This window comes from Lagopus muta, chromosome 2, assembly GCF_023343835.1.
Source record: "Lagopus muta isolate bLagMut1 chromosome 2, bLagMut1 primary, whole genome shotgun sequence".
NCBI lineage: Eukaryota > Metazoa > Chordata > Aves > Galliformes > Phasianidae > Lagopus > Lagopus muta.
The window spans coordinates 71,891,157-71,915,347 of record NC_064434.1 but is presented as its reverse complement, the minus strand read 5'-3'; the positions used below and the strand labels follow the sequence as shown (position 1 = coordinate 71,915,347).

The window sequence follows — 24,191 nt, the reverse complement described above, 5'->3', positions numbered from 1 at the left end:
GCACTGCAAGAGACCAACAGCATGAATGTGACTGTGAAGTGAGGGACATTTCTCTCTGCTAAGAGAGACCTTACAAAAGTCTGATAAAGAGACACGATCAAATTTTTTCTTTGAATTGAATATATGACTGCAACTCAATGCATTCAATTTGAAAATTCGCAGGTAATTTATTTATGCCAGTGAAAGGTCTACAGGTCAAGATGTATGAGTGGCTGAGGTCCCATGGTGTGCTCATCGCAGAGCAGAGGAACTGAGGGGAGGCCTGACGGCGGCTGCAGCTCCTCAGGGAGCGGAGGGGCAGCACTGAGCTCTGCTCTGTGTGACAGCGGCAGGGCCCAAGCATCAGGGCAGGGGCTGTGGGTTTGGGGACAGATGCTGCACCACAGATCAGAGGGCATGGAACGGGCTGCACGGGGCTGTGGGCACGGCCCCGAGTTGCTGGAGTTCGGACAGTGCTTTCAGAAGTACGGTTTGAATTTTGGGTGGTGCTGTGTGGAGCTGGGAGTTGGGTTCAGTGATCTTCATGGGTTTCTCCCAGCTCAGGATATTCTATGGTTATGTTTGAAGTAATCACTGGAATAAGCCTAAAATACCACTTTCTCCTTCTCTGGGCAAATGACCTCCCCGCTTAATGCTTTCCCAAGAAACAAGGGCATATTCTAGTTCAAGCAGACCAGCTTTGCTGATACCTGGCTCCCCTAGCCTTGGCAGGGGTGCACAGCAGGGCACTTTTTGGAGCAGATGGGCTCCATCTTCCTCCTAGCTGGGGAGCTGCCACAGCTGCGAAGGTGCTTAATGCACTGAGCCATGGAAGAGGAGCACACACTTCCCTGCCACTTTTTGAAAGACAAAGTTCAGCCATTTAGCTGCCAACTCAACTGTGAAACAGAGCAGTAAGTATTAGAATGAGCAATAGTGGGGAACGAACATCCTAGCATAACATAAAGCCATGCTCAGCCACGCTCATTAGGCGTCTGCTCAGAGGTACCCACTGGACAGGCTAGATCACTCAACCTAGAGCCTTCCTGGTGTCTGTGGGTGGGAGTTGACGGCCATACTGATGAAGGAGATGGAGTTTATCTTTCTAGGTTCTTAAAAGGCTTCTGACAAAAATTCCAAACAACAAACCCCAAAAAATCCTGTAAATCCCATACAACTCCAAAGGGTTGTACAGAAAATAAGCAGCAGCCAGGGAAAGTGCTGGAGTGGATGAAAGGCTCAGTTCAAGGTAGGAAACCAGGAAGGAGTGAAAAAAGCAATAGAGGGAAGTGACTGAAGCTCTGCAGATGTCAGCTGTGGGACCTGCACTCTTCAACGTAATTATAGGTAGCAAGGGGGCAAGTGATCAGCTAACAGTTTCCTAATGAAATGAAATTATCCAGGACTGTAGGATAATTGATGAAATGACTGAATAATAAAATGGGGGATGCAGAAGCAAGCGTACAAATACAGAGGTGCAGGTGGGAGTACAAGAACCATGTGCTACATACAAAGCAGATGGGCTCTGGCCCATCTACCACAAGGAATCCTGAGTTCTTCCCAGCCTGTTCCACAGAAAAGGCACCTTACCTCAGGAAGTAAGTTCAGGAGCGGACAAAAACAGCAAGTTAACTGCTAACAATTATTAGGAACAAAGCAGAAAACAGGGCAAAAAGTTGTTTCATACATCCAGGGAAATTTCAGCTGTCAGTGCACCCACAGAGCTAGAGATGCATCTCAGGCTAGAAATACACCTTCCTAATCAATTCCACCAAGTTGGAAACAGCACCAGATGGACCTCTGGTCAGGCCCCATATGGTGGCTGTTTGTGTGCTTGTTGAGGAAATTGCTCCTGGCTTCCTAAGGGGAAGCTGTGAGTTCCTGTGGGTGGCTGGCAGATAAGGCTATAAGGCTTAGTGCTTAGGTTTCTCTATGCACTTTATCCCAACCTCCTTATTGTGGTAGATCCTGAAGGTCTAAGAGATTGGGTTGTTTTTGTTTTTAAATGAATACCAATTAATGCAGTATAATGGAAAAAAGACAAAGCCTCAGAAATCTTTGTAAATGCAGTCTTTAAATGAGAATATTTGGTCAAAATGGCATTGCACTTGTGGATTTTTAGATAATATTTAAGAAACTGTATGTAGAAGTTTAATGTAGTATCTAAATACTTTTACAATAATAGATAAAAATAATATTACTTAGTTTGATCATAGAATAGTATGACTATAGTTTGAATAGATCAATACAGCAGGAGATAAAAAAAAAATCACAGTAGAGGTTATTTTAAAGAGAAAAAACAGGGTACTAAACTATTAGGTCAAAAGGTTTGAATTTGCTTGAGGTCACAGCATAAATTCCAAGATGGATGTAAGTACCTGTAAGTGGTGAACTTTACAAGAGCATCAGTTCAAAGCAAGACAATTACAAACTGAGTTCAGACTCTCTTTTGCTATTGGAATTTATTATATAAATTAATTGATTAAACAAAAAGACGTTAGGATAATGTATGTGGAATATTTAAATTTATCTAATCATCTCACCTTAATTTCAACAGGGCAAGAAATTGGTCTGTTGCTTGCAGGCAGTCAAGCCTCTTGACTGTGGAATTACATTTCCCTTATTTCTGGATCACCTATATAACTTACCTTGTGCCAAATAGGCACAAGTTTACTCTAAAAGGTCCTACTAGATCTTTAAATACTACTCACATTTATAGCATTTTCTATCACTAATTGTAAGCATATATTAATTCTTGGTTTATTCTGTGTCAAATATTATACCTGAGCTTACCAAGAGTTGTAATCAAATAGCATATCTGCATGTGTTGAAAATACACTGAATTTTCCTGCTTAGTATATATGTTCTTTTCTTCCTCTGTCAAATACTCAGGCAAGACACTGCAAAATCTATATTCTAATTCCTACTAGTGATACATAGAGAGCTGATAAATTATCAACTTTATACTGCAGCAATTTGGACTGTAATCCATTTAATTTATCCTCAGAGGCAACTGCTTAGAAATTCTATTAAAATTGTGGCATTCAAATGAGCCTCATTAAAACATGATATTCCATTTTGAATGTTACAGGGAGGGGAGTTCCCTTAAATATCATCCTTTTTACTATTAAGCAGAGTGCATAACTGGGGTCCAGAGTGAAAATGGACAATAGTGGGTGCTTATTACAGTACACGGTAGTACTGGAATGTAGCACCTGTGAACAGACATAAAGAATAATCCTGATTATGACATACGTATTCATGATACTATTGGAAAATATATTTTATCGTTATTCTGCATTTCCTTCCTGAATCAAAACCAAAGTTGGGAGTTTTGCTATTTATTTTGAAATCAACATCTTTGTGGAAGCAGAACTTCCATTAGAACAAAAGTCAGTCATGACCAAAATGGGATTCTGTGCAAACATGAACTGGAGGGTATGCAAATTTCATCCTAACCAAAGGTTTAAGTGATGGTTTAAGTGCCTGCTCTGGTGAGAAAGCAAGACTGTACTCTCCACAGGAAATTGCACTATTAACAAGTCAGCAGTTTGAGTGCCACATCTTTCCTGAACAATGGTTTTATTCCAAGGAAATCCAACTACTTAAATTGATATGAATACTACATATATACAGTTATTATATTAAAAGGTAAGTGAATTCATACCGACTGGCATGAATTCAGGCTATGATGGCTGCAGTTCATAAAAAAATTGGATAGTGTTATGTCTCTCTTACATAGCTTTCCAAAATTCTGAGCTGCATGGTGTTCAGGTACGCAGTTTTATAGACAAGACTTTGTCATAGTCCAATGGTCCCTTACATACTGAATTCCAAGTCCAGTTAATTGTTCTCTTAGAAGATAAAGGGTTAATCTGCTCTTGAATGTAAAACATGATGCTTCTTTAGTCCCAACATAAGAACTTGGAGCATCTCTTCTTCGTCAACTAATAGTCGGATATGAGAGTAGACTTGACACGGATCTGAGTGTGCTCACAACGGTTAAGGAAACATACATATATCCATGGAATTCTGCACATAATTTTCTGCTCACTGATCTACCAGAAGAAATAAGAGGATGCCTCCTCACTTCTCACCAGCAAGCTCAGCCAAGCTGGGTCTTCTTTGATAACAAAGCAAGACTTGGCTAGACTCATGTTGGCACGAAGAAATTTAGTGCAACTCTGAGTAAAAACAATACTACATGCAAGTATCCCAGTTTCCATTTTCTTCCTGATAGATACCTCTTCCTCTTTTCAATAAGAGAAGCTTTTGCAACCTTCTATTGTTTTAACCAGCTACAGAAGACATACTTTTTAGACATAAATGCAATGCTACCCTTGCTGAAAGATGAACCAGGGAATCTGAGGTGACTGTAGAGGAGCCATATCCTGATATATTTCCTCACTTCAGTACTCTCCATGACTGAATTACAAGGCTTGAAGGACTCACAGGTTTTTCATCTGAGGAGTTTGTTATTTGGCCAGAAAAAGTGATACTGAGCAAAAACTATTACTGTTACTTGAAGAAGAGTCAACATACAACTTTTGTATAATCAAACAGTGCTAGATTCCATGAAGAAATTTATGTCTCAGGAAGGATTCTCAAAATTTCAAGACTAGGTTCCTCTGCATTATGACAAATTAGAGCAGATTTAAGTTCCTGGAACAAGGCTGTTAACAACAGAGGTGGTGCCTGGCTTCTCCAGTACACAGTGCCAACAAAATTGGTGGGCATCTTTGCCTGAAAGCAAGCTACTTCTGCACTGCTAAGAACACCTTGTTTCCTTTTGCCTTTGATCTAATGCTGCAATGACTGCCAGCAAAACTCAGTGATGATTACAAAGTAAATCTACTCTCTTATTGGCCAAATTTCTCCCTCTGCAGGACGCTGTCCAGGTCTGCAGTGGCATTTCACAGTTTATAATTAACAAAGATTAACTGGGCTTTAGATTAAAGGTTGATGGTACTTCAGCCAAGTTGAGAGAACCACTTTAGTAGGTAAGTGAATGTGCTATGCTCAGTATAATGGGCTAAGACAGCTACAATATAAATGATACTACATTTGTGCCCTGCAACTGGGAAATGGCTGGGAAATATCTGTCAAGTGATCATAGAAGTTTATGTTGAACTTCTAGTCTTTTCGGAACTCCAGCTCTCATATTGAAGTGTTTCTGTGCTACATACCCTTCTGTCTGCAGTTATCTCCCATTATGAAAAGAAGGGCAATGTTTTCTTCTACAAGAATTGTCAGAATAGGACACAAAGCATGATGCACACTGGTAACAATTAGATAGTTATTTTTAACTAGTTCTTTTTCCACCTTCTTATGGAAGAAATCTATAATTAAACAGATGGATTAGTAATCTGCTTATTTTTTGTGATCAAATGCCTAGATGGTTTCAAGATGACTAGAAAATGCACCTTGCTCCATTTAGAAATGTGAAATGCAATGGTCTGTGAAAATCTGAGATTATCCAATGGTTGCTATTCTTATGTTCTGTCCCTGTAAATGAAAATATTGTTAGTCCATACTGTATACATATTGGTTCATTTCAGCCACTAAAGTAAGGCAGCTTGGATAAATCTTTAATAATGTACTTTCTGCTTCATGATGTATTAAGGCTCCTGCTCTAGCATTCGTTCAGTAACATCAGCATTTTACATTCTTTTTTATTTTTGTATCATTTGGGGAGGAGACATACAATGCAGAAGTAATGAGTCACCTCCAAACCTATAGCTCATGATTTTGCACAGGCAAGATGGTATAGAAAACGACGAGTGGGACATGATCAAAGATGAGCTGGCAGGAATCCCCAGTGAGTAAGCCTAGCACAGCTCAGAGAAGCTCATTTTGAGACTGTTTAAAGACTAAGAAAGCACTGCGCCATGTGGGAAGGGTGCCAGGTGTTATGAAACAAGAAACTCCTCACTCCTTTGGAACAAGATCTTGGATATCTGCTCAGATACACTGTTGTATTAACTGAACGTATTGTGGTATATAGGAAAAATGGGCAAAAGTTCACATGGGGTGAAACTAGAGTGCAATTACTGCCTATACACACTTACCACATAGTACATGGATGTGAAAGAGAGTGCCCCTTTTCCATCAGAGGAGTAAGTTACATTGACTTTACTTTGGGCTTTACTCAGAGCACATGCTGACAGGTACAATGGGGAAGCAGATATGCTAGAAATTACAACCCCATTAATTTCCATACCTATATGCAAAGCCTCCCTCCGTTGTCACCATTAATTTCACCCCGTACACTTTATCTCAACTCCAGCCAGGAGGGAGTGAAAGCTGCTCCTACAACTGTGGAGCAAGCACATGGTGGCTTTGATGGTCTCTGCCCTTACCACAGATGTTCACATCAAAGAATCACCTATTTTTTGTCTTCAGTGCAGGAAGATAGGCTGAACAAAAGCAGACATCATACAAATTAATTACTCCATGGAGGAGCCAGCATGCATTCCTTTCAAAGGCCAGGTTGGTGGGGAAGCATGGGCAAACTTGCAGCCATGGCTGAACCACTGAATCATCAGCTTGTTTTTCCTTTCCCACTTCTATCTTCTAGAACTACATGAGCACTGTATGCTTCTACAAAGTTTATTTCTCATATAAAAAAACAAAGAGATCACTGGGCACAATTCTTGCTCAACAAATGCTTACTTCCAGGTGAAATTTTAATGGGGTCCATCTTAGTGCTCAAAGAAGGAACAAGCGCTGATTGCCAAAACCTACAGATGACACCAAGAGAACGCTGCTAATAGCAGCACAGTATTTATGCAGAGATATATTTATGCAGCATTTTAGTTTCCTTTCTCAAAAAAAGGAAGTTTAATTAGGAACACGCAGAAAATCATTAACTTCAGTAAAAGAAGTCCTCTGGCACTTTGAGCACATAGGAGTGCCCTCCTGAAACCACAGCACAAATCTGGGGCTGGGGTCAATCTTTTCCTGCCTTTTCTGCGACAAGATGTGCTGCTCATTTTTACATAAGTTGCTTCATTCTGCAGTTGCTTGGCTGCCCCATCTGCAAAATGAGGATAATTAGAATCACGTAGCTGAAGAAAGCATGCTGCCACTCTTGGAGGTTTTTGCTGTGGTTGGGATCTTCAGCTTGCACTTGCTAAAGAAACTGAAAAGATTTATTACCAAAATGATTACAGTGTTGATACATTTGTGATGAATTCCCTGCAGGCAGGAAATATATTAGAGGCCAAATTTATTTCCCATTTGTACTTGTAACAAATTTCCTGTAACTCCACTGATGCAAACAAAGTTACTCCAAATGAGCGTGTGGCAGAATCTGTCTCCATAGCAACTAAGTTTAGACACACGTGTGTAATAACAGAGAGGTATCATTTGCATTACAAGCATCTTCAAGTATTGCCAGTTCCTTTTCCTGACACTGCAGAGGAAATGTGCTACTTGGGGAGGCTGCCATACCTTTCTGTTGGAGCCAGAGAATAAGGAGCTGTTCATGGGGACTAAGTAAGAGGAGGATGGCTTTTCTCAAGTGAGGAGATTGATTGTCCTGGACCTTTTCATGATGGCATCACCTCTCTGGGGAACCTCAAGATGCAGAGCAGGGATGGAAATTTTTGCCTTCCCATGGAAGGGAAGACAATCCTCCAGGTACATGGGACTTTTATGTACAAAGACTATGAAAGCAGCCAGTTGGATAGTGATACAAATGATCAGCAGCAAGACAGACAAGCATAAAACAGGCACTGAGCCTACACTTCTCAAAATATAAAGTGTGTGCAATGGTGCCAGGCACAGAAAACACACGGTATGGTTACTGCCTGCCTGAGTGATGCGTGAAGATACAGTTGTCTTTAAAAGTGCTAGTACAGCAGGCTCAGTGCATACTGATGATTCAATCTCTGAAATAATTTGAAATGGCAGTCACGTTCCTGAAGGCGCACAAAGTCCTTATCTTCCTTTTCAAGTAAAGAAGCTACTGCACCACGAGGAGAATATAGGGGGAATGCCTGAAGGCCTTATAGCAATGCATATCAATGAAAGGCTCCTCTTTGCTAACTGTCCTCCAGATAAACATATTCCCCGGGGTTCTGCCAAGGGTCTTTGATGGTAGTTGATAGGGAAGAAAATAAGCTAACTATGAGGCAGAAGTTGTCTTGCAGCATCTGCTACACCTTTGCAAAGGATGTCAGCTACAAAAGAAATCTGGCAACTCAAACCTTTGTCTGACGTACAGACTAAGCAAAGAAAGCTGTCCATCGTACGCCCACTGTCTCACTCTAGTCTATGACTACATCCTGGCTTTTTTATATGGCTCTAAGCACCAGGTGGCAAAATTAGTCAGTATTAATCTGAAATGAAATGTTGTCAATCGATTTAGAAAGAGAACCTCTCAAACAGTTCCAGTCAGTTTCATTAAAAGGAAATAAACAGCAAAGGAAACCCTTACCTGCTTCTATACAACCTCTGGTCTCTATGATAAACTATCAAAACAATCTAGGTTTTGCCTTGAGCAATTACAGAAAGAAGAATCTAAACTAAGGAAGGAAAAGCCCAACTAGGTCAACAAAGTCCCTGGTGGGTGGTGATATGGTATCAGAGAGCTGGTGCGCACAGCAGGCATGGACATGCTTGAAAAGATTCAATTCTGCAGCACTGGGAAAGGTTGCTCTGCTTCTGTGTCTATGTAAGGTAGGTAGTAAACTGTATTTGAACTGGTGGAAAACAATATGACCCACATTTCAAAGCTAGAATCTAGCAGGTTATTATTATTTATGATTCATAAAGCTTGTGCAGTGCACCAAAAGAAAGGAAGCCATGCTTTCAGCTCAGAGGACCCTCCAATACAAATCTTGGGAGCAAAACTGCTGGGCACCAGAGCTAACTGCAAGGGCTTTTAAAAATTATAATTACAGCGTGATGAAAATCAAGACTTCTCCTTTCAGTCAGAAAATTTAGATCCACTCCCCTACCTTCATACCAGGAGGCTTTTACACTGGGAGAAGGCAACAGCTGCATTCTCCATGAACCAAAATCACAGCCCTCAAGTTCTCCTGATTTTTCACTTTTCTTGCAGATTTTAGTTCCTTCCTCCCATCACCTTGGGGGGTGCATTTTCTTACTTTCTTCTCCACAGACAAATTGCTACAAATTTTCTTTTTCTTTTCCCTTTAGTTTTTCAAGATCACATTTTTTTTTTTTCCTTCTTCATGATCTTTCCATGGAATCTCATATTCACATTTTACCCCATACTGTTCTTTTATTTTCTGTTTGGATTTCTTCTTCTCCTTCCATGCCACCTCTTGCTTGTCCCCATCTGCTTCTCCTCTTTCCATTCCTTTCAGCCAACCATTTTCCTTTTCTCTCACTGATCTCATTCTCCCAGCCAGCTCTCACATCTCCCCATGGATCCCCCAGACCTGTTTGCTCTCCCTTCAGGAACAAAGTCCTGCATCCACCCCTCAGGTGAACTCCTTATCTACACCTCCGAGTTCCTCCACTTTCCCTGGTCTATCTTACCCCTCTGCCGTCGCTCACATCCCTTGCCTTGTTCTGGACGTAGCCTACAGCTTTCTACATCAAACCACAGTTCCTCAAGCCAGGCCTCCCGCTCGTTATGCCCAGAGCTTCGGGGCACTCCGGGCAGCCTTCCCGAGATCTCCCGGCCCCTTTAAAGGTCCCGGAAGCCACCGGAGGTCCCACGGTTCCCGAGAGGCTGACAAGCCCACCCTGCTGCTGGGCTCGCAATGGCCATCCTGGCCATAGAGCCCCAGCTGCCCCCCACTGCGTGCCTGCGGGGCCACCAGGGGCGAACACAGATGCCTGGAAGAGGTTCTCGAAGGGGGTACAGCCCGAGGCTGCATCCCCGTCCCTCCCGTGCAGTCAGCGCTCTCCAGAACCACTGCTCCCTCCTTCTTTCCCTCCCGTCGGTTCCCACCGGCAGGTGCTGCTCTGAGGCTCGGGACCCGCTCCCGGCGCCCTGGGCTCCGACGGCACGCGGGGGAGGAAAGAGCCGGGGCCGCGTTCGAGCAGATCGGGCATCGCCCGTCCGCCCGTCCGTCCCCCCCCGCGGCGCGAACCCCGCGCCCCGACCCCGTCCGGCGGCGTTACCTTCCACTTTGGTGAGGGTGAGCACGGGGCTGTTGCAGGCGCTGAGGGGGGCCACCCTGGCCGAGTGTTTCTTCATGGCGAGCCCGTCGCCGGCGGCAGCTCCCCGCCGCCCCGCGCCTACATCCTGGCGCCGCCGGAGCCCTCCTGGGCGGCGCTCCCGGCACGGCCCCGCGGCTGCCCGCCGGCTCCCGGCCCGCCGCCCTCTGCCGCAGCACCGGGCGGCGGCGGCAGCGGGGGCTGGGGCTCGCCCGCCCGCCCGCCGCCGCTCGGGGCTGCTGCAAACCACACGTCACGGCGCGGCGCGCTCCCCCCGGCGCTCCCGGGGCCGCCCCCGGGTCGAGGGGGGGCGCGGGCGCAGCGGCGAGGGGCGCGGCGGAGACCCCACGGGGCGCGGCGGAGTCCGGGCGCACTGCGGCTGTGGACAGCGGTCCCGCAGCGGCCCGGCCCCGCACCGCCCGGGGAGTGCCGCGGGAGCGAGCCGCCGGCTTCGGGGCTCCGCTCAGCCTACCTCCGGAGAAACCTCCAAACCGCTTTTATTTGCCCGTATTTCATCCCTCCCGCATCTTCCTTCAAAACCAAGTCCGGTCCCTATCCTGTGCCGATTTCCACCATCCTTTTCACTGCTGTTTCTGTTGGAGGAGCGAGCTCGAAATTAATCACAGCATCAAGATGAGATAGCACCGCTGATTTATCAATAATATTCCCACACTTATAGCAGCACACTCTGCAGCCCTCTTAGCACAGCGTAATAACTTCCTCTGGAGGCATTAAAAATGCTTCAGTACCTACACACAAATTAAATAAAATAGGAGATTTCACAACTGCATGGTGCTCAGGTGTAGCAGGCTGTTATTGTGATGTTGTTTGTTTCTTCACAAGAAATTATTTGAAGACCCTCTCAGTCATGTTATACTACCAATTTGTGGTAGATTTCCCCTTCTGAAAGCGTAGCTAGCATTAATTAGCAGGACTTAATGTAAGTGGATCCAGGAGAGTACACAATCTAATGAACGAATATGAAACATATAAAACAATCATTCAGCTCTAAGCCAACCGTCAGATTTTGCAAGATGCCGAGCACTGTTGACTCCTAGGGAGTTCTGCTATGGGTATGAAAACACTCAGCACATCTGCCAGTTTCCAATATGAGATGTATCAGCAGACCAAGATGCAAATACTCAACAGTTCTCAAGACTTGGTCAAATTAAAATGTGCGTGCTTTGCAAACAAGACCGGGCAGCCATCAATACTCCCCAAACATTCCAAAGTATTTGTTAATTATACAAATATTTGCTCCAGAAAAGCAGCCCTGGCAGGCTGGTTAGCAAACTGTGGGAAAACACCACCGTCCTCCTGCAGGCTTAGCTCTATTTAAGATCTATAGCTTTCTTTGGGGATCACAACCAGGTTGTTGGTCTGCAAAAGTCTCATCTGTTGACCTGCAGGCAGACAGGGCCAAGGGGTTGCGTTGTACTTCCTATGCTTCTTTGAACATCAGCCTTTGGCATGAACTTTAGCAGAACATCAATAGGTTCCTTCCACAGGATTCTTTTGGAAAGGTTAAAGACCACAAAAGCCCAGCTCAGTCAAATGAAAGGCTGGATTTCAGGGTTGTTTCCAGGCTGTCTTAGTAGGATTATCTGATCCATGGAGTTTCCTACGATGTTACAGATCAGAGCCATACTGGAAACTGTGGGTTCATCTTGTTTCACTGGGCTGTTTGTTTTATCTAAGAGCCTGAATGGTTTCTGATCTTTGAAAGAAGTTACATAAAGAAAGGCAAATCTCACCTTGCATGGTTCTGGGCATAAAATATACCACAGCCACAGAGTTGAGGCAACTCCCTAAGGCTCAGCTAACCAAATGAAACCAGAGAGCAGCAGACCTCAGGTAAACCGGGCTCACTTCTGCCCCAAGCTTAGCTACCAGCTCACCTGAACCTGGGCAAAGCAGGCAGGAAACCATCGTATCAGTATTTCACAGCCAAATTTCAGGTAAGTGGCTGTGCAAGGCACAGGAAAATCAGACTTCTCCACTGCCTGTAACATACCATCACTGGGACATTTAAAAAGTTAATTTATTTGAAAGTCTTCTTTGTTGCTGGGCACTTACACTCTTTCTCTTCTGCAAGGTTTATGCTTTCATTTTTCATTGGTAAGACATGATAAGTACATAATTTCACTTGGAGGATGGCACTGTTCACATAATAATTCACCTGCTTTTTGTCATGATTTTTATTCTTTTTTTTTGATAGCACATTACTCTCAGTTGTACGCATTTACTATTTGTAGGGCTGTTAACAAGTTTGAAGTTTGCAATGCTCTACTTATGGCTAAAATCCAAATGTTATAGACTTTATGACAACAACTGTCTCCTGTGGCAGCCTGGAGCTCCACTGGCTTAGGTCATGCTGGTGTCTACCATACACTGTTGGTAGACACTGTGGGCCAGTCTCCCAACAACCTGCATAACTACAGCACTCAGGATTCTTCTCCTCAATGTTTAACTTTGTCTTCCCAGAGAAGCTTTCAAAGGCACCATGAACAAGAAGCACTCAGCTAGCACTGGATTTAGATTGGGAATAGGACATTCAACTGCTTTGCTGGCTTTTGGAGTTCATTTGCCCAATGTGTGTCAGGTGTAGCTTGTTAGGGCTCATGTAGGTTGATAGGGCTGTGCTTGACCCTGATCTCACAGCATTTTACTTCCATCTGACTCTGATTACTCTTGTCACCCTTGCAGGTGTAAATGAAACCAGAGATCCAAGCTAGGCCCCTGCTTTTCTCTGTGTGTAAAAACATCAGCCACATACCACAGTTTATTTAATAAAGAATAGTGTGCCTAAGGACTGTATTCCAAGGGCCCTAGAAGTGAGAGCTGTGCTTGGCAGCATGCTTGCTACTTTCTGTAACTCAGACCATGGTGCAAACTCCCCACCTCCCTGTGCCTTAACACGTTTGCTTCTAAATTGCATTTAATTTAATTTGTAGTAAGCATCTTACAGTATAAGCAATGCAAAGCTGATGTACTTGGTAACTTCAAGTTGAGTTTGTGGCTTTTTATTCCCTACAACATCCCTCTAGTGTTCAAGAGACAACGGAGCAGAATCTGGTGAACTTTTGGGCTGCAGACAGCTTACAAATTTGGAGAAGAAAATCTCAGAGCTTAAAAACTAGAGAAAGCAGACCTTTGCTTCTGATACAGAGCAAGGACAATTCATGTGAATCTAGCAAGGTCAGAAGAAAAATCTGGGATGGGCTAGTTGGAATTTGCTCAGGCAGACTTCTGTGTGAAGAAGGCTTATGGAGCTGCTCGTGTTGCTGTCAGTTACCCTTAAGTTTAGATTAAGAATGATGTTCAGTTATTTTCTTTAAAAGATAAACATGTAAATGAAGATGCTAACAAGTTGTCATGCTGCCTTTAAGTTCGTGGATTTTAACTTCTTTTTGGCATAGAAAAGTACGTTTGAGACAAAAATGGATTCTCTTAGTTATGTCTGCTATAATCTTTGACTTTAATCCTATTAACAAATGTGATTAACCAACATGAAAAAGGTGTACAGTTGGTATTTTTCCAGTTCAGACATTTTCCTATTTAGTGTACTCATTAAGAGGACATTTATTAACTTAAGTGCTTGCCTTACCATAGAGGGCAATCACTGTTGTGCTTAGCAACCCTAAAGGAAATGGAGTGAGGACTTGTACTTGTGTAGCCAATTTCATAACAGGCTCCAGCTCATGCCAAAAGGAATCAATCTGCCAGGAGCCAAATACGTGCTTGAATATTAGCTAGAAACCTAAACTGCCCACAGTCTGTCCAGCAACAGACCATCCTTTCCTCTAATTTATTTGAAGTGATTTGTTGAATATTCTCCACAAACAATTATTAGCCTGTTTGTGAGGAGCTAGGTTTATTTGAATGCATTGTTAGTTTTTTCTGGCTACTGCCTAACAACTTTCTAATCTGTTTCATTTTCCAACTAAAAAAACATGTCAAACACGCTTTTCCAACACAAATAATAGCTATTTTGGAAGTGACATTTGCTGTCCTGCTCTCACTTTGAAATATGCATTTACAGTGTGCTGTCTGGTGACCAGCCACCAGTGTTGTTTGCATGCTGTCTGTATTTACAGCCATCATCCACTCAAAACAAATTCACATTCTTGTCGTTGACATACACTTTATGTTTGTCGTTGACTACACTTTTTTTTTTTACATTCACATACACTTCTTTCTCTATAATATACACCTAGATGTAAGGATGATGTCTTCCAAATATTCCCTGTTCCTAAACAGAGCAGTTGTTCAGGTATGATGCCTTGAATTCATAGAACAAGACAAGAGGAAAGAAAGAATAAAGCCTGGCTAGAGGTGTTCACCAGGCCTCACTGAACAGAGACTGCTGTAGTCATTGCTATTCCTGAGTGCTTTTTCTTCAAATTTGATCAGACAAACAGCACTACAGATAGCAGTCAAATCGGAGTTGTTCCTAAATGCTGCACATTGTACATCTGCCCATACAGCCTGCAGTTCTTAGACGTGGATGTGAAGTCCTGGTGAGAATATCTTCCTTGTGTTTATTTTAACCTTCTGTTTATAACTGCTGTAAGCACTACAAGAGGAGACAGCGCTGATTAATTTTATTTCCAAATCTCTTAAAATATTAACTGTTTCCAACGCTTACTGAGAAACTCTCCAGGATTTGTGTACAAGAAGGGCCACAAGATTCCCACCCAGCTCCTTCAGCTGATGGGCTCCACACTTTTGCCTCTTTACAGGTGCAGCTTAGCTAGAATGCCCCCTTTTGGACCAGGTGGTTCAGAAACAGCCCGTCATGTGGCAACTGATTTGTTTTGCAAATCCATATAGTACCTGCAATGTTTGCCTTTAAAAGCAATGACCTATAATTTATACAGTGATCAGACTATTTACATATACAGGGTGTTAGTTGTGGGAACATGGGAGAAACTAGAGGGGAGTGAAACAGTAAAATATTTCAAATGCCTGTTTATCTTCTTAAAGTGTGTCATTCTCTGAAAACGGCAGCAGGCTCTAACAGTTTTGTCTGGTAGAAGCTGCTCTTCACTGCTGCTCCTGACAATTCCACCAACCCTTCTCCTTCCACCTCTTGTCATTTTTTGGCCATTTCAAATGTTGATTCTCAAAGCTAGTGGCTCCCTGTGTAGTTTTGTCTGGGGACAAGAAAGAAATGTTCTCATATCTTAACAGTGTGGCATTTTTTCTAATGAGTCTCCTGGGCTTATCAGACAATTACTTTTTTTCCCAGCCATATCTGATGCTGCCTTACTATGAGACCTTCATAACCCCAAATCATACAAAATAAATCATTATGACATCAATATCAACACAGTTCAGTAACAACAATTTTTTAGTCTTCTCATTATCTAAGATACATGCAGCATTACAAATAACTGAGCATCGCCTCTGCATTCCTCACTACCATCTAACTCCTCACCAGCTGTCTGTGTAAAGCACTGGATGTGAAGTGCATTTAAATGCAGTTGTGCATAATTTCTACTATTAGAAACAGTTATAAGCTGTGCTAAACCTTGACTGCCATAACATCCCAGATTAGGAGGTGTTGGCTCCTCTAGTAAAGATGCACAGGCCAGGAGACAATGTTTGGCTATGCCTCACGCTTCTAGCATTGTAAAAAAATAAACTAAAAAATTGGAATTTGGAATATATGAAAATAGAATTTAAAAATCCATTGGAAAAAGCTTGGGAAAAAAAAAAAAGAAAGAAGTTCAATGAGTGAGGCACACTTTTGTCCTCAAAGAAAAGGTTAAGAACAGATGGAGCATATGCTTCCTGTCTCAAACACAAACAGAGACCATGAGACCTGAAGGCAGAATCACATCCGTTTCTTCTTCTCACCTGAATACTTACAGAACCTTGCACTGCCTTCCCAAGTAGTATTAGGAATAAAAAGAACAAAAAAATCAGATGAAAAGTGGTCATCCATAGATAATTCAGAGAAGGCCTTTCTGAGCAAATGTATTCTGTATTCTGACTCACCTACGTTATGGACAGTGCTCTGGAGTGAAATTCACAGATTCTGTGTTAAATGTAAGTTTTACTACTAGCTCCTGGAAACAAAGGTTAGGTACTGCGTAAGCACTCCCAGCGGTCTTTGGACTGGAGGGAGTTTCAGCCTACAGAAATAAATTGCCAGCTGTTTGCTAGGCAAAAAATTGCTGCCACTGTAAAATCTAAATATGCCTAAGAGCCAATAGGTCTCTTTGTTGCCCTTTTAGCAGAAAAATGGATTTTAAAAACTTTAAGACTTTCCACCTCCTTCCTCCACATACTCTGCGCTTCCTCTTTCTTGTGATTTTTTTATTTAACTTTGTAACTTTCTTTCCTTTGCCTTTCCCTCTTCTCTCTCACGCCATTTCTTTGTCAAATTTCTCCCAGTGCTAGTACAAACAAAGCCTGTAATGTGAACTGAATGCTGCATCCACTTATAACGCTACACAGACAATCAGATAAAAACATTCAACTGTGGGTTTTTTTTTTAATTTTCTATTTTATTGTTCATTTCCATCCCTTAACAGCTAGAACTGGGATTGTTTTGGAGGTATCTTAGACCTCACAATTTACTGCTTCAAGTAAATGTGCTGAAGCTGTCCAGAAGCTGTGCACCTCTACAGCTTTCCAGTTCTCATACTATTTGCCCTCTGATTTTGAGTTTCTGCCTAGGCATGCTATCAGTGCTATGTCTAGAAGAATTTAAGACAAGGTTGAAGAATAAAGCCATAGACGCAGCCTCTTCCCAGATTTTCTGTCTGTCCTTGCAGGGCTCCAAGCAAGATTTTGCAGAGCAGCAAGTCACCTTTGTGGAAGCAACAGGTTAATTTTCCTGTGGCTTCTAACTGATATTTTAAGTAAGTAGCTGGGCTGATTGCCCTCAGAGAGACCAATCATTTTGGCACATTGAGTACCTGCTTCAAGTGTAGATTTTATTTAAAAGACATTATACAAGATGAACCTTTTAGCACCAAGTGCTTTGTAATTACGTCCTTCCTACCCTGCAGTCATAATCACTCCAGTTTCCCACTCCTGGAGAGGCTACATGCTTTCTCCTGAGCCCACTGGCTGCTTCTGTCTCTCTGGGAGAACTTCTCTTCCTTCTTTCAACTACTGCTAAGGAAGACGTGGATACTGTTGGGCCCCAAATACAATATGAGAAAGCAATATAAACCTGTTTCCTTTAAAAATAACTGCCCCAAGATTCTGGGAAATGGGAAAGAATGCTGGAGTGGGAATACAGAAAAGGTAGATGTTAAGAGCAGCGGTATCAGGATTCTCCTACTTCGTTTCAATCTCTGCCACTACCATAACACAGAGTGTGAGTTACATTTCTGTCACAAGTTGCTCACGAGCATCCTGGGATATAATTTAGCTACTTCCTTAAAGTGTTTTTGAGATCTTATGATAAGAAGTTCTAAGCCAAGCACTACTGTTATTAAACTATCAGAGCACACATAACAATGTTAGTATATAGCGTTTATAATTTATCACTTTTTTCTTAATAAAGAGAATGAGTTTATTAGTAGTGCAGAGGGTGAATCTGCTGTGATTGCAGTTTATCACCAGTGCAAGAATAATTAAAATCTTCAAGTTGTATACTAAACTTGAGTTTTTGAAAGGATGCCGAAAACAGCATTTTGTAAATCAAAATTCTAGGTATTCAGAAACAGATTCATAATCTTTGTAAATGGCATAATTTTTACCTTGTATGTGCACTGCTGATTGATACACAGTCAGATTAACACAGGTATATTGCCTCCTATGCATGAGAAACACCACTGAGAAAGTTTAAGTCCCCTAGGCTACTTCAAGGCCATGAGAGCTTTGAATAGATAGTGGGGTTCAAGATAGCAAATGAGCTACTTGCTTCAGGTTGAAGCTGGGTCTAGAAGTTTAGGAGGGCTGCTCCGTCCCTTTGGAAGGAAGGTTCTTTATAAAATGATGATGGATATAGCCAGATTTATAACAGCATTAAAACTGGATTAATTACTAATTACACAAATTTCAATGTAGCCACATCAGATAAATGCATAAGCAGCAAAGAGTATTGTCTAGCCAAAATAATCTTGTGTTCTTGCTCATCTTACATGGAACTGGACCTAGAATGTAATATTATGTTCACAGTAATCCCCAAAAAAGTCATGAGACTGAGAAAAAATGGAGTATATACCAATAAAAGTACTTTGAACAAACCAGGCAGGCTTGCAACATTAAATCTTTTTAGATTATTTAGTTCAAAACAAAAATATTGGTTGGACGGTTGGACTAGATGATCTTATAGATCGTTTCCAACCTTGTGATTCTATGATTCTATGATTAGGGAATTCTGAAATTCTTGAAACTGGAATTTGAGACTGGGAGCATCAGCTTCTCTCTAAAAAATGTCATATCCACTGACAAAATGTTGATGAGATGGTAATGGGATGCAAATGTAGGGAAACCACAGCCTGACGCCTGTGAAGGAGATCAGAAATGGACCAGGCGAAAGAATGTTCACTTCCCTCCATCACTCCAGAGCTGCTCTCTATTTTCAGTTGGGACTGCGCTATGGCACACAAATTTACAACATTTATCTGATTCTCCACCCAGCCATCAGCACAAGGTATTTGTGGTGCTTGTGGAGGTACTGTATGATGCACAACTTTTATCCTTTATCAGCTTGATTCCTGCCAGCCTTTAAAAGTTTGCAATTTACATATTGCTGCAAAAAGCCGATTTCCACAATCTTCCTAGGGACACAAATGTCCCACTGGTGGATAATATCTTTTTTTCTCTTGTGGTGGGAGAAGAAAGCAAGTATAATGTTTCCTTGATGTCTTTTGCTAGCCAGTAATTGCTAAATCTGTGCAGATTTTGTTAAAGCAAGCATGACTTTTTTTAAAATGCTGGAGTAGAAATTTAAAATGTAGTGCTTAGGCAACAACGGCTGCAAGCATTGAAGAGGTGTCATTCTATGCCATAAGCCTTCTATTTTACACAATAACAAGATAGCTCTTTATAAAAACCTCAACTTCTAGACTGGATTTAGTTAATACTTTTAGGGAATGAATCTGGATCATTAATTAACAGTACTAAGGATATCTGTAATAAGATTATGCACATGGTTCTGCATTCCCACCACTCACTTGATTTTCTTTTGAACTAATGGGAATTTTGCCATTGGCTTCAATGCACTCAACACTGGAACTGTCACTTTTGATAAAACAGTAATAATGAAACAGCTAAAGAAAAAACTAAAAAGTAGACAAAATTATTAGCTGGTAGATGAGAAGGATGAGGGTCACTATATGCTATGAGATCATAGGAAAGGTAAAAGAGGGCAGAAGTAGAAATTACAAAGATAGATTGGACTACCAAAGACAAGATAAGGTAAAGGCAGGTGGGCAACAGTTCAGATAAGCATTAGAAAAAAATATCAAGCAGTTTGGATTCAGAAATGAGAAGAACACTAATACTAATAAGATCTAATTCAGAACAAAAAGAAAACCAAAGCACCTGCTCATTGGGAAGAAAGACTATGCGAGCTTAGAATAGAGCAAGGGAATTCAGAATTCATCCTGTTGCTTTCAGCTGGAGGAAATTATGAGCTATCAAAAGCACAGATTTCTATTACATAGAGACCTGCTGTCCTATAAAGCGTAGTTTATTGTTAACATATACCCTTGTGCAAAGAGACTTCCAACCTGCTCTTCAGAGAACAAAAATCCAGCTGATTTGTACCCTTCATAAAGCAAAGAAACCTGCCTGATATGGCCACAGATCTGTTTGCTGGATGACACATCAGATAGTGGGAAGGAGACAGGCCACTTCCACATCTGCTTTCAGTCTCATTTACAGTAGTATGAGAGATGCTCTGATCTTTGCAAAGAACTGGACAGATGCCTGACTGATGGAAGGGCAAGGAACCTGAGAAAGAAGGCGATGTGCCTATCCATCTCCCTCTAGATGGCATGAATGTGCATTAGGAAGGCTCTCGCCTCTGCAGTGATGGCAGAATCATTCCTCTGAGATCTGGAGCAATGAAACCTTCCCCCAGGGGTAGATGTACTTTTCTTTGCTCTCCCTCTCCCTGCAGATTCAGGTCTCAATCCCAGGTTAAATTTCCACTGAACTGTGAAGCAGCAGGAAAGCAGATTTATTACCCTGCATATTATTTCCAACAGTGTTCCCTCAAGTGTATGTAAAACATTACTGTAATTCCATCCTAGGGTTCTGTTGATATTAACAAATCACTTGATTTTTGCTGTAAGTAATTAAAATTACAAGTACTTTTTATTGTAGTAAAAGGCAGGAGGCAAATGTAGCTAGGGTCTTCTTATTCAGATACGATAATAATTCAGGCAGCAGTATATATTTCCTCAACTGCTTTTCTTTCCTACAACAGTTTGAAGCTTTCAGCAATGCAACATACAATTCCTCAAAGCTTTGAAACATAAATCTAGGTCCCATAGCATCTCATGTAAATAAACAGCACAAATATCAAGCCTTTTTTTTTTTCTTTCTGATTAACTAGGTATAAAATACCTTGCATATATGCAAAATGTTAAATAAACTAAGCATTGCTGCTGGAGACTTAAAGGTTTAGATGGGGTCAGGCTCTCTGACTCTTTCAGACATTTCCAGGAGTAAGCCAGCATTCCATCAGCAGTAAATATAAGAATCACTGCTTGGTCAATCTTTCCTCCTGAAATAGCATTTTTCCAGGATCAACTTTGAAGAGAAGATTAAAAGAACAACAACAATAAGTGTAAAGAAGGGAAAAATCAGTAAGCAAATGCATTCCCAGAAGACTAGGAGGTTGTAAGGACTCTTAGGTCTATTTACTGAAGCCTCTAATCACCACATATGGCACAGCTACTGCATTCAAGGGAACTTTATAAACGCTACTAAAAAAAATATATATAGACTCCCCAGGGCAAAAGATTACATGTGGGAATTGATAAGGTTTTTCTTGGTCTCATCTTTCCATCAAAAAGCTTATCTTGTGCTCCTTTCCAGATTGTTTGCATGAACAACGAAGGTCACAAGAACAGAAATGACTGAGACAGATGAAAGATTCAAAACACAGCTTTAAATCTACAAGGAGCTAATGCCATTGCATGACTAAGCTTGAGATAAGCTCTTGACAGTCAAGCAGGGGAAAGATGCTTGGTTTTGTTAACCAGGAACTCAGAATAGGTTTTGTCATTCTAACATTTAAGAGCTACTCATATAAAAACCATGTAAAATAAGGTCATTGAAGACACAGCTGTGGGAGATGTTTTTTGAATGATACTTTTGTGTGTGACAAAGGGTATCAGCTGAAGATAACTATTCAAAGGTAGATGACAGGCAGAAGAATACAGAACTTATTAGTGCAATATTAAGACTTTAGAAAAGGAGGATTAACTTGATGAATTCTCAGAGTGCAAACTAGTTCATCTAAGTCTGCAGGAGCTCATCCCAAAAGATATTTACAGACAGCTCGCATCCATTTCATTACTTAAAGACTATAAATAATTACTTGAAAATTAGTTTAAAAGATATTTTAAACTTTTGTTGTCCGGACAGGACTAAGATGTGGATCCCATAGGCCAGTCTTCTTCCCTTAAGTGCGAAAGTACTACAGAGAAACCTTCCCAACTACAACTCTTAACACATTTACATGAAATGCTATCCTTAATTTCTGTATTTCAGTATATGTAAAACAGAAATAATAATATTCTCTGCTTCATCTAAGTTAATGTTATATATTTTAAAAAGTTCTGTCCCTATCTCCCTCCTCTGGCAGCATATAATATGTATAGAGATAAGAAAATAAGCTGTTTGCACTTAATTCAATCTACACCACCTACATTAAACTTCACCCAATTTAACTGCCAGTTAATGTCTTAATGCTGTCTAAATCCTAAGCAGTAGGAGGATTATTGGTTTAAGTCCTTTTGCTTATAAAGCAGCCTTCTTTATCTTGCAGAGGATCATACACCTGCTCCAGCAGATATTTCTCAGTGAAGACAACACCTAGACAATAACATGTTATCTGATCATCGTAAATGCATTAACATTGAGCCAACAGATACTTTTTTTTTTTATATCTCATTTCCTTCTTATCTCCTCCATGATTTCTCAAACACAACTTTGTCATATTTTATTGCTAGCCAGGAAGAATCTATTTCAGGATTCACCTTTAAACAATAGTGTCATCCGCCTATCACATTCTCTAATCATTAAATGCTCCCAGAATTAGTAGTCAATAGTATGCAGTCACTGAAAAAGACTTGATTTTGGTGTGGATATTCCATTTAAACTTATCAATTCTTTCTGGGATCATTGTAAGCAAAGTGGGAAAAAAAAAACAACAAAAAAAAACAAACAAGAAAACTACTAATTGAAGATGTAACATATCTTCCTGCATTACCCTTCTCTGAACATGCTTCAGGGCCTCAATGTCTTTCTTGCAGTGAGGGGCCCAAAACTATACACAGTACTTGAGGTGCAGCCTCACCAGAGCTGAGTACAGAGGGATAATTATTTCTCTGCTTCTGCTGGTAATGCTATTTCTGACACAGACCAGGATGCCATTGGCCTTCTTGGCCACCCAGGCACACTGTTGACTCATGTTCAGCTGAGCGTCAACCAACATCCCCAGGTGTTTCTTCCACACAGTCTTCCAGCCACTCTGCCTCAAGCCTGTAGCATTGCCTGGGGTTGTTGTGGTCAAAGTTTGGGATGTGGCACTTGGTCTTGTAGAACTTCATCCCACTGGCCTTGGACCAGCAATCCAGCCTGCCTAGATATTAAACTTGGGGTGAAAGTTGCTGATCACTTAGATACTAACATTCTGATATTCTCCTGTCTGTCTCTATACCGTACACAAACATTTACTCTCTTTAAAAAAGAGACATGGTACTTGTAAAAGTACCAAAAGTACCAAACACAAGTTCTTCGCAACTCTACTGTGATTAGACTTCCAAATACTTACCAGTTTGCTATTAATAGAAAGGAATGTGAGTTGATCTGCTGCTGGAATTGGACCATGACAGAGAAGAAACAAGCTGATTTATAAAATGTTAATGACTACAAAAATTAGAACCCTTGCTACTCATGCTGCGGATAGTACAGATGGATGAAAGGAACAGAGACAATTCTCCAGGCTTCTAGGAAAAATTTTTGCTGCCCAGCACTAAGGAAAATTATGAGAATCCAGAGCCTAAGTTAGAGAGGAGCTGAAAAAGGAGGAGGAGTCAAAATACACCTGGATGTGAAAGATAAAATAACTGTGGGTAAGACATAACATAAAAGGCTTGCACCAGAATGGCTTATTATTTACCTCAGTGAAATGCTGTGTTTTTCAGTTTCTTTTCAAACTTTCCCTCCTCAGCACACATTGCAATGTGAAGGAGACCCCAGAATTTGCCATGGATCCCAAGAATGAATTGAACTGAGCCTTAAACTCACAAGAAACAAAGTGAGGATAACACAGAATCATTTATATTATAATCACATAAATTAGCACACTGTAGGTCATCCACTTTTATCTCCTGTGTCAGTAATGTGCCCTGATTACCTATGAAAACCGTGTTGTTAACAAACTGGATGTTCACCAGCTGAACCCAGGGCAGTGACAATCGAACTACTGCTTTCAAATGTTACTTCTTTTTGATATATACATAGGTCACTCTGAAAGTAATGTTTCCTATTTATTTTCAGGGAAACTACAACTGATACAAAGAGCAGAATAACACTATTTGATAGAGCAAATTCTCAGCTACAGAACACTATTTTTCAGCACAGTCACCACTAGTAGCTATGCATTTTGCCAGTGATGAACAAGAGCCTGCATGCTGCGCTTATAAAGATCTGCACCAGCAGAGGTGACCCACTGTCAGCATTGCCTGATCACCATCTCATCATGCCAACATCCACTGTTTGATCTCCAGAAACACTCAGCATGTCAATGAGTGTCATTTTTTTTAGCATAGAGGAATTCAGTGACACACCTTTGCTTCATATGCACTTCCACATCAGACCGGATGCCCCTCTACTGCCATCTGTCACACAGCAACAAAATATAACAA

At 41.4% G+C, this 24,191-nt stretch overlaps 1 protein-coding gene across 4 annotated transcripts in view; it reads right to left on the bottom strand.

Annotated features, from left to right (window-relative positions):
• Positions 1-24,191, bottom strand: part of SLC35F3 (solute carrier family 35 member F3) — a 147,442-nt gene that overhangs the window by 39,674 nt on the left and 83,577 nt on the right. The window contains exon 1 of one of the 4 annotated variants that reach the window (XM_048935266.1): positions 10,081-10,266. The exons of the other annotated variants lie outside the window; for them this stretch is intronic. Within the exon in view, the coding sequence (XP_048791223.1) occupies positions 10,081-10,156 (76 nt within the window). The 5' untranslated portion in view covers positions 10,157-10,266. Of the gene's footprint in view, positions 1-10,080; positions 10,267-24,191 lie in introns of those variants that run through there. 4 annotated transcript variants of the gene reach the window in all.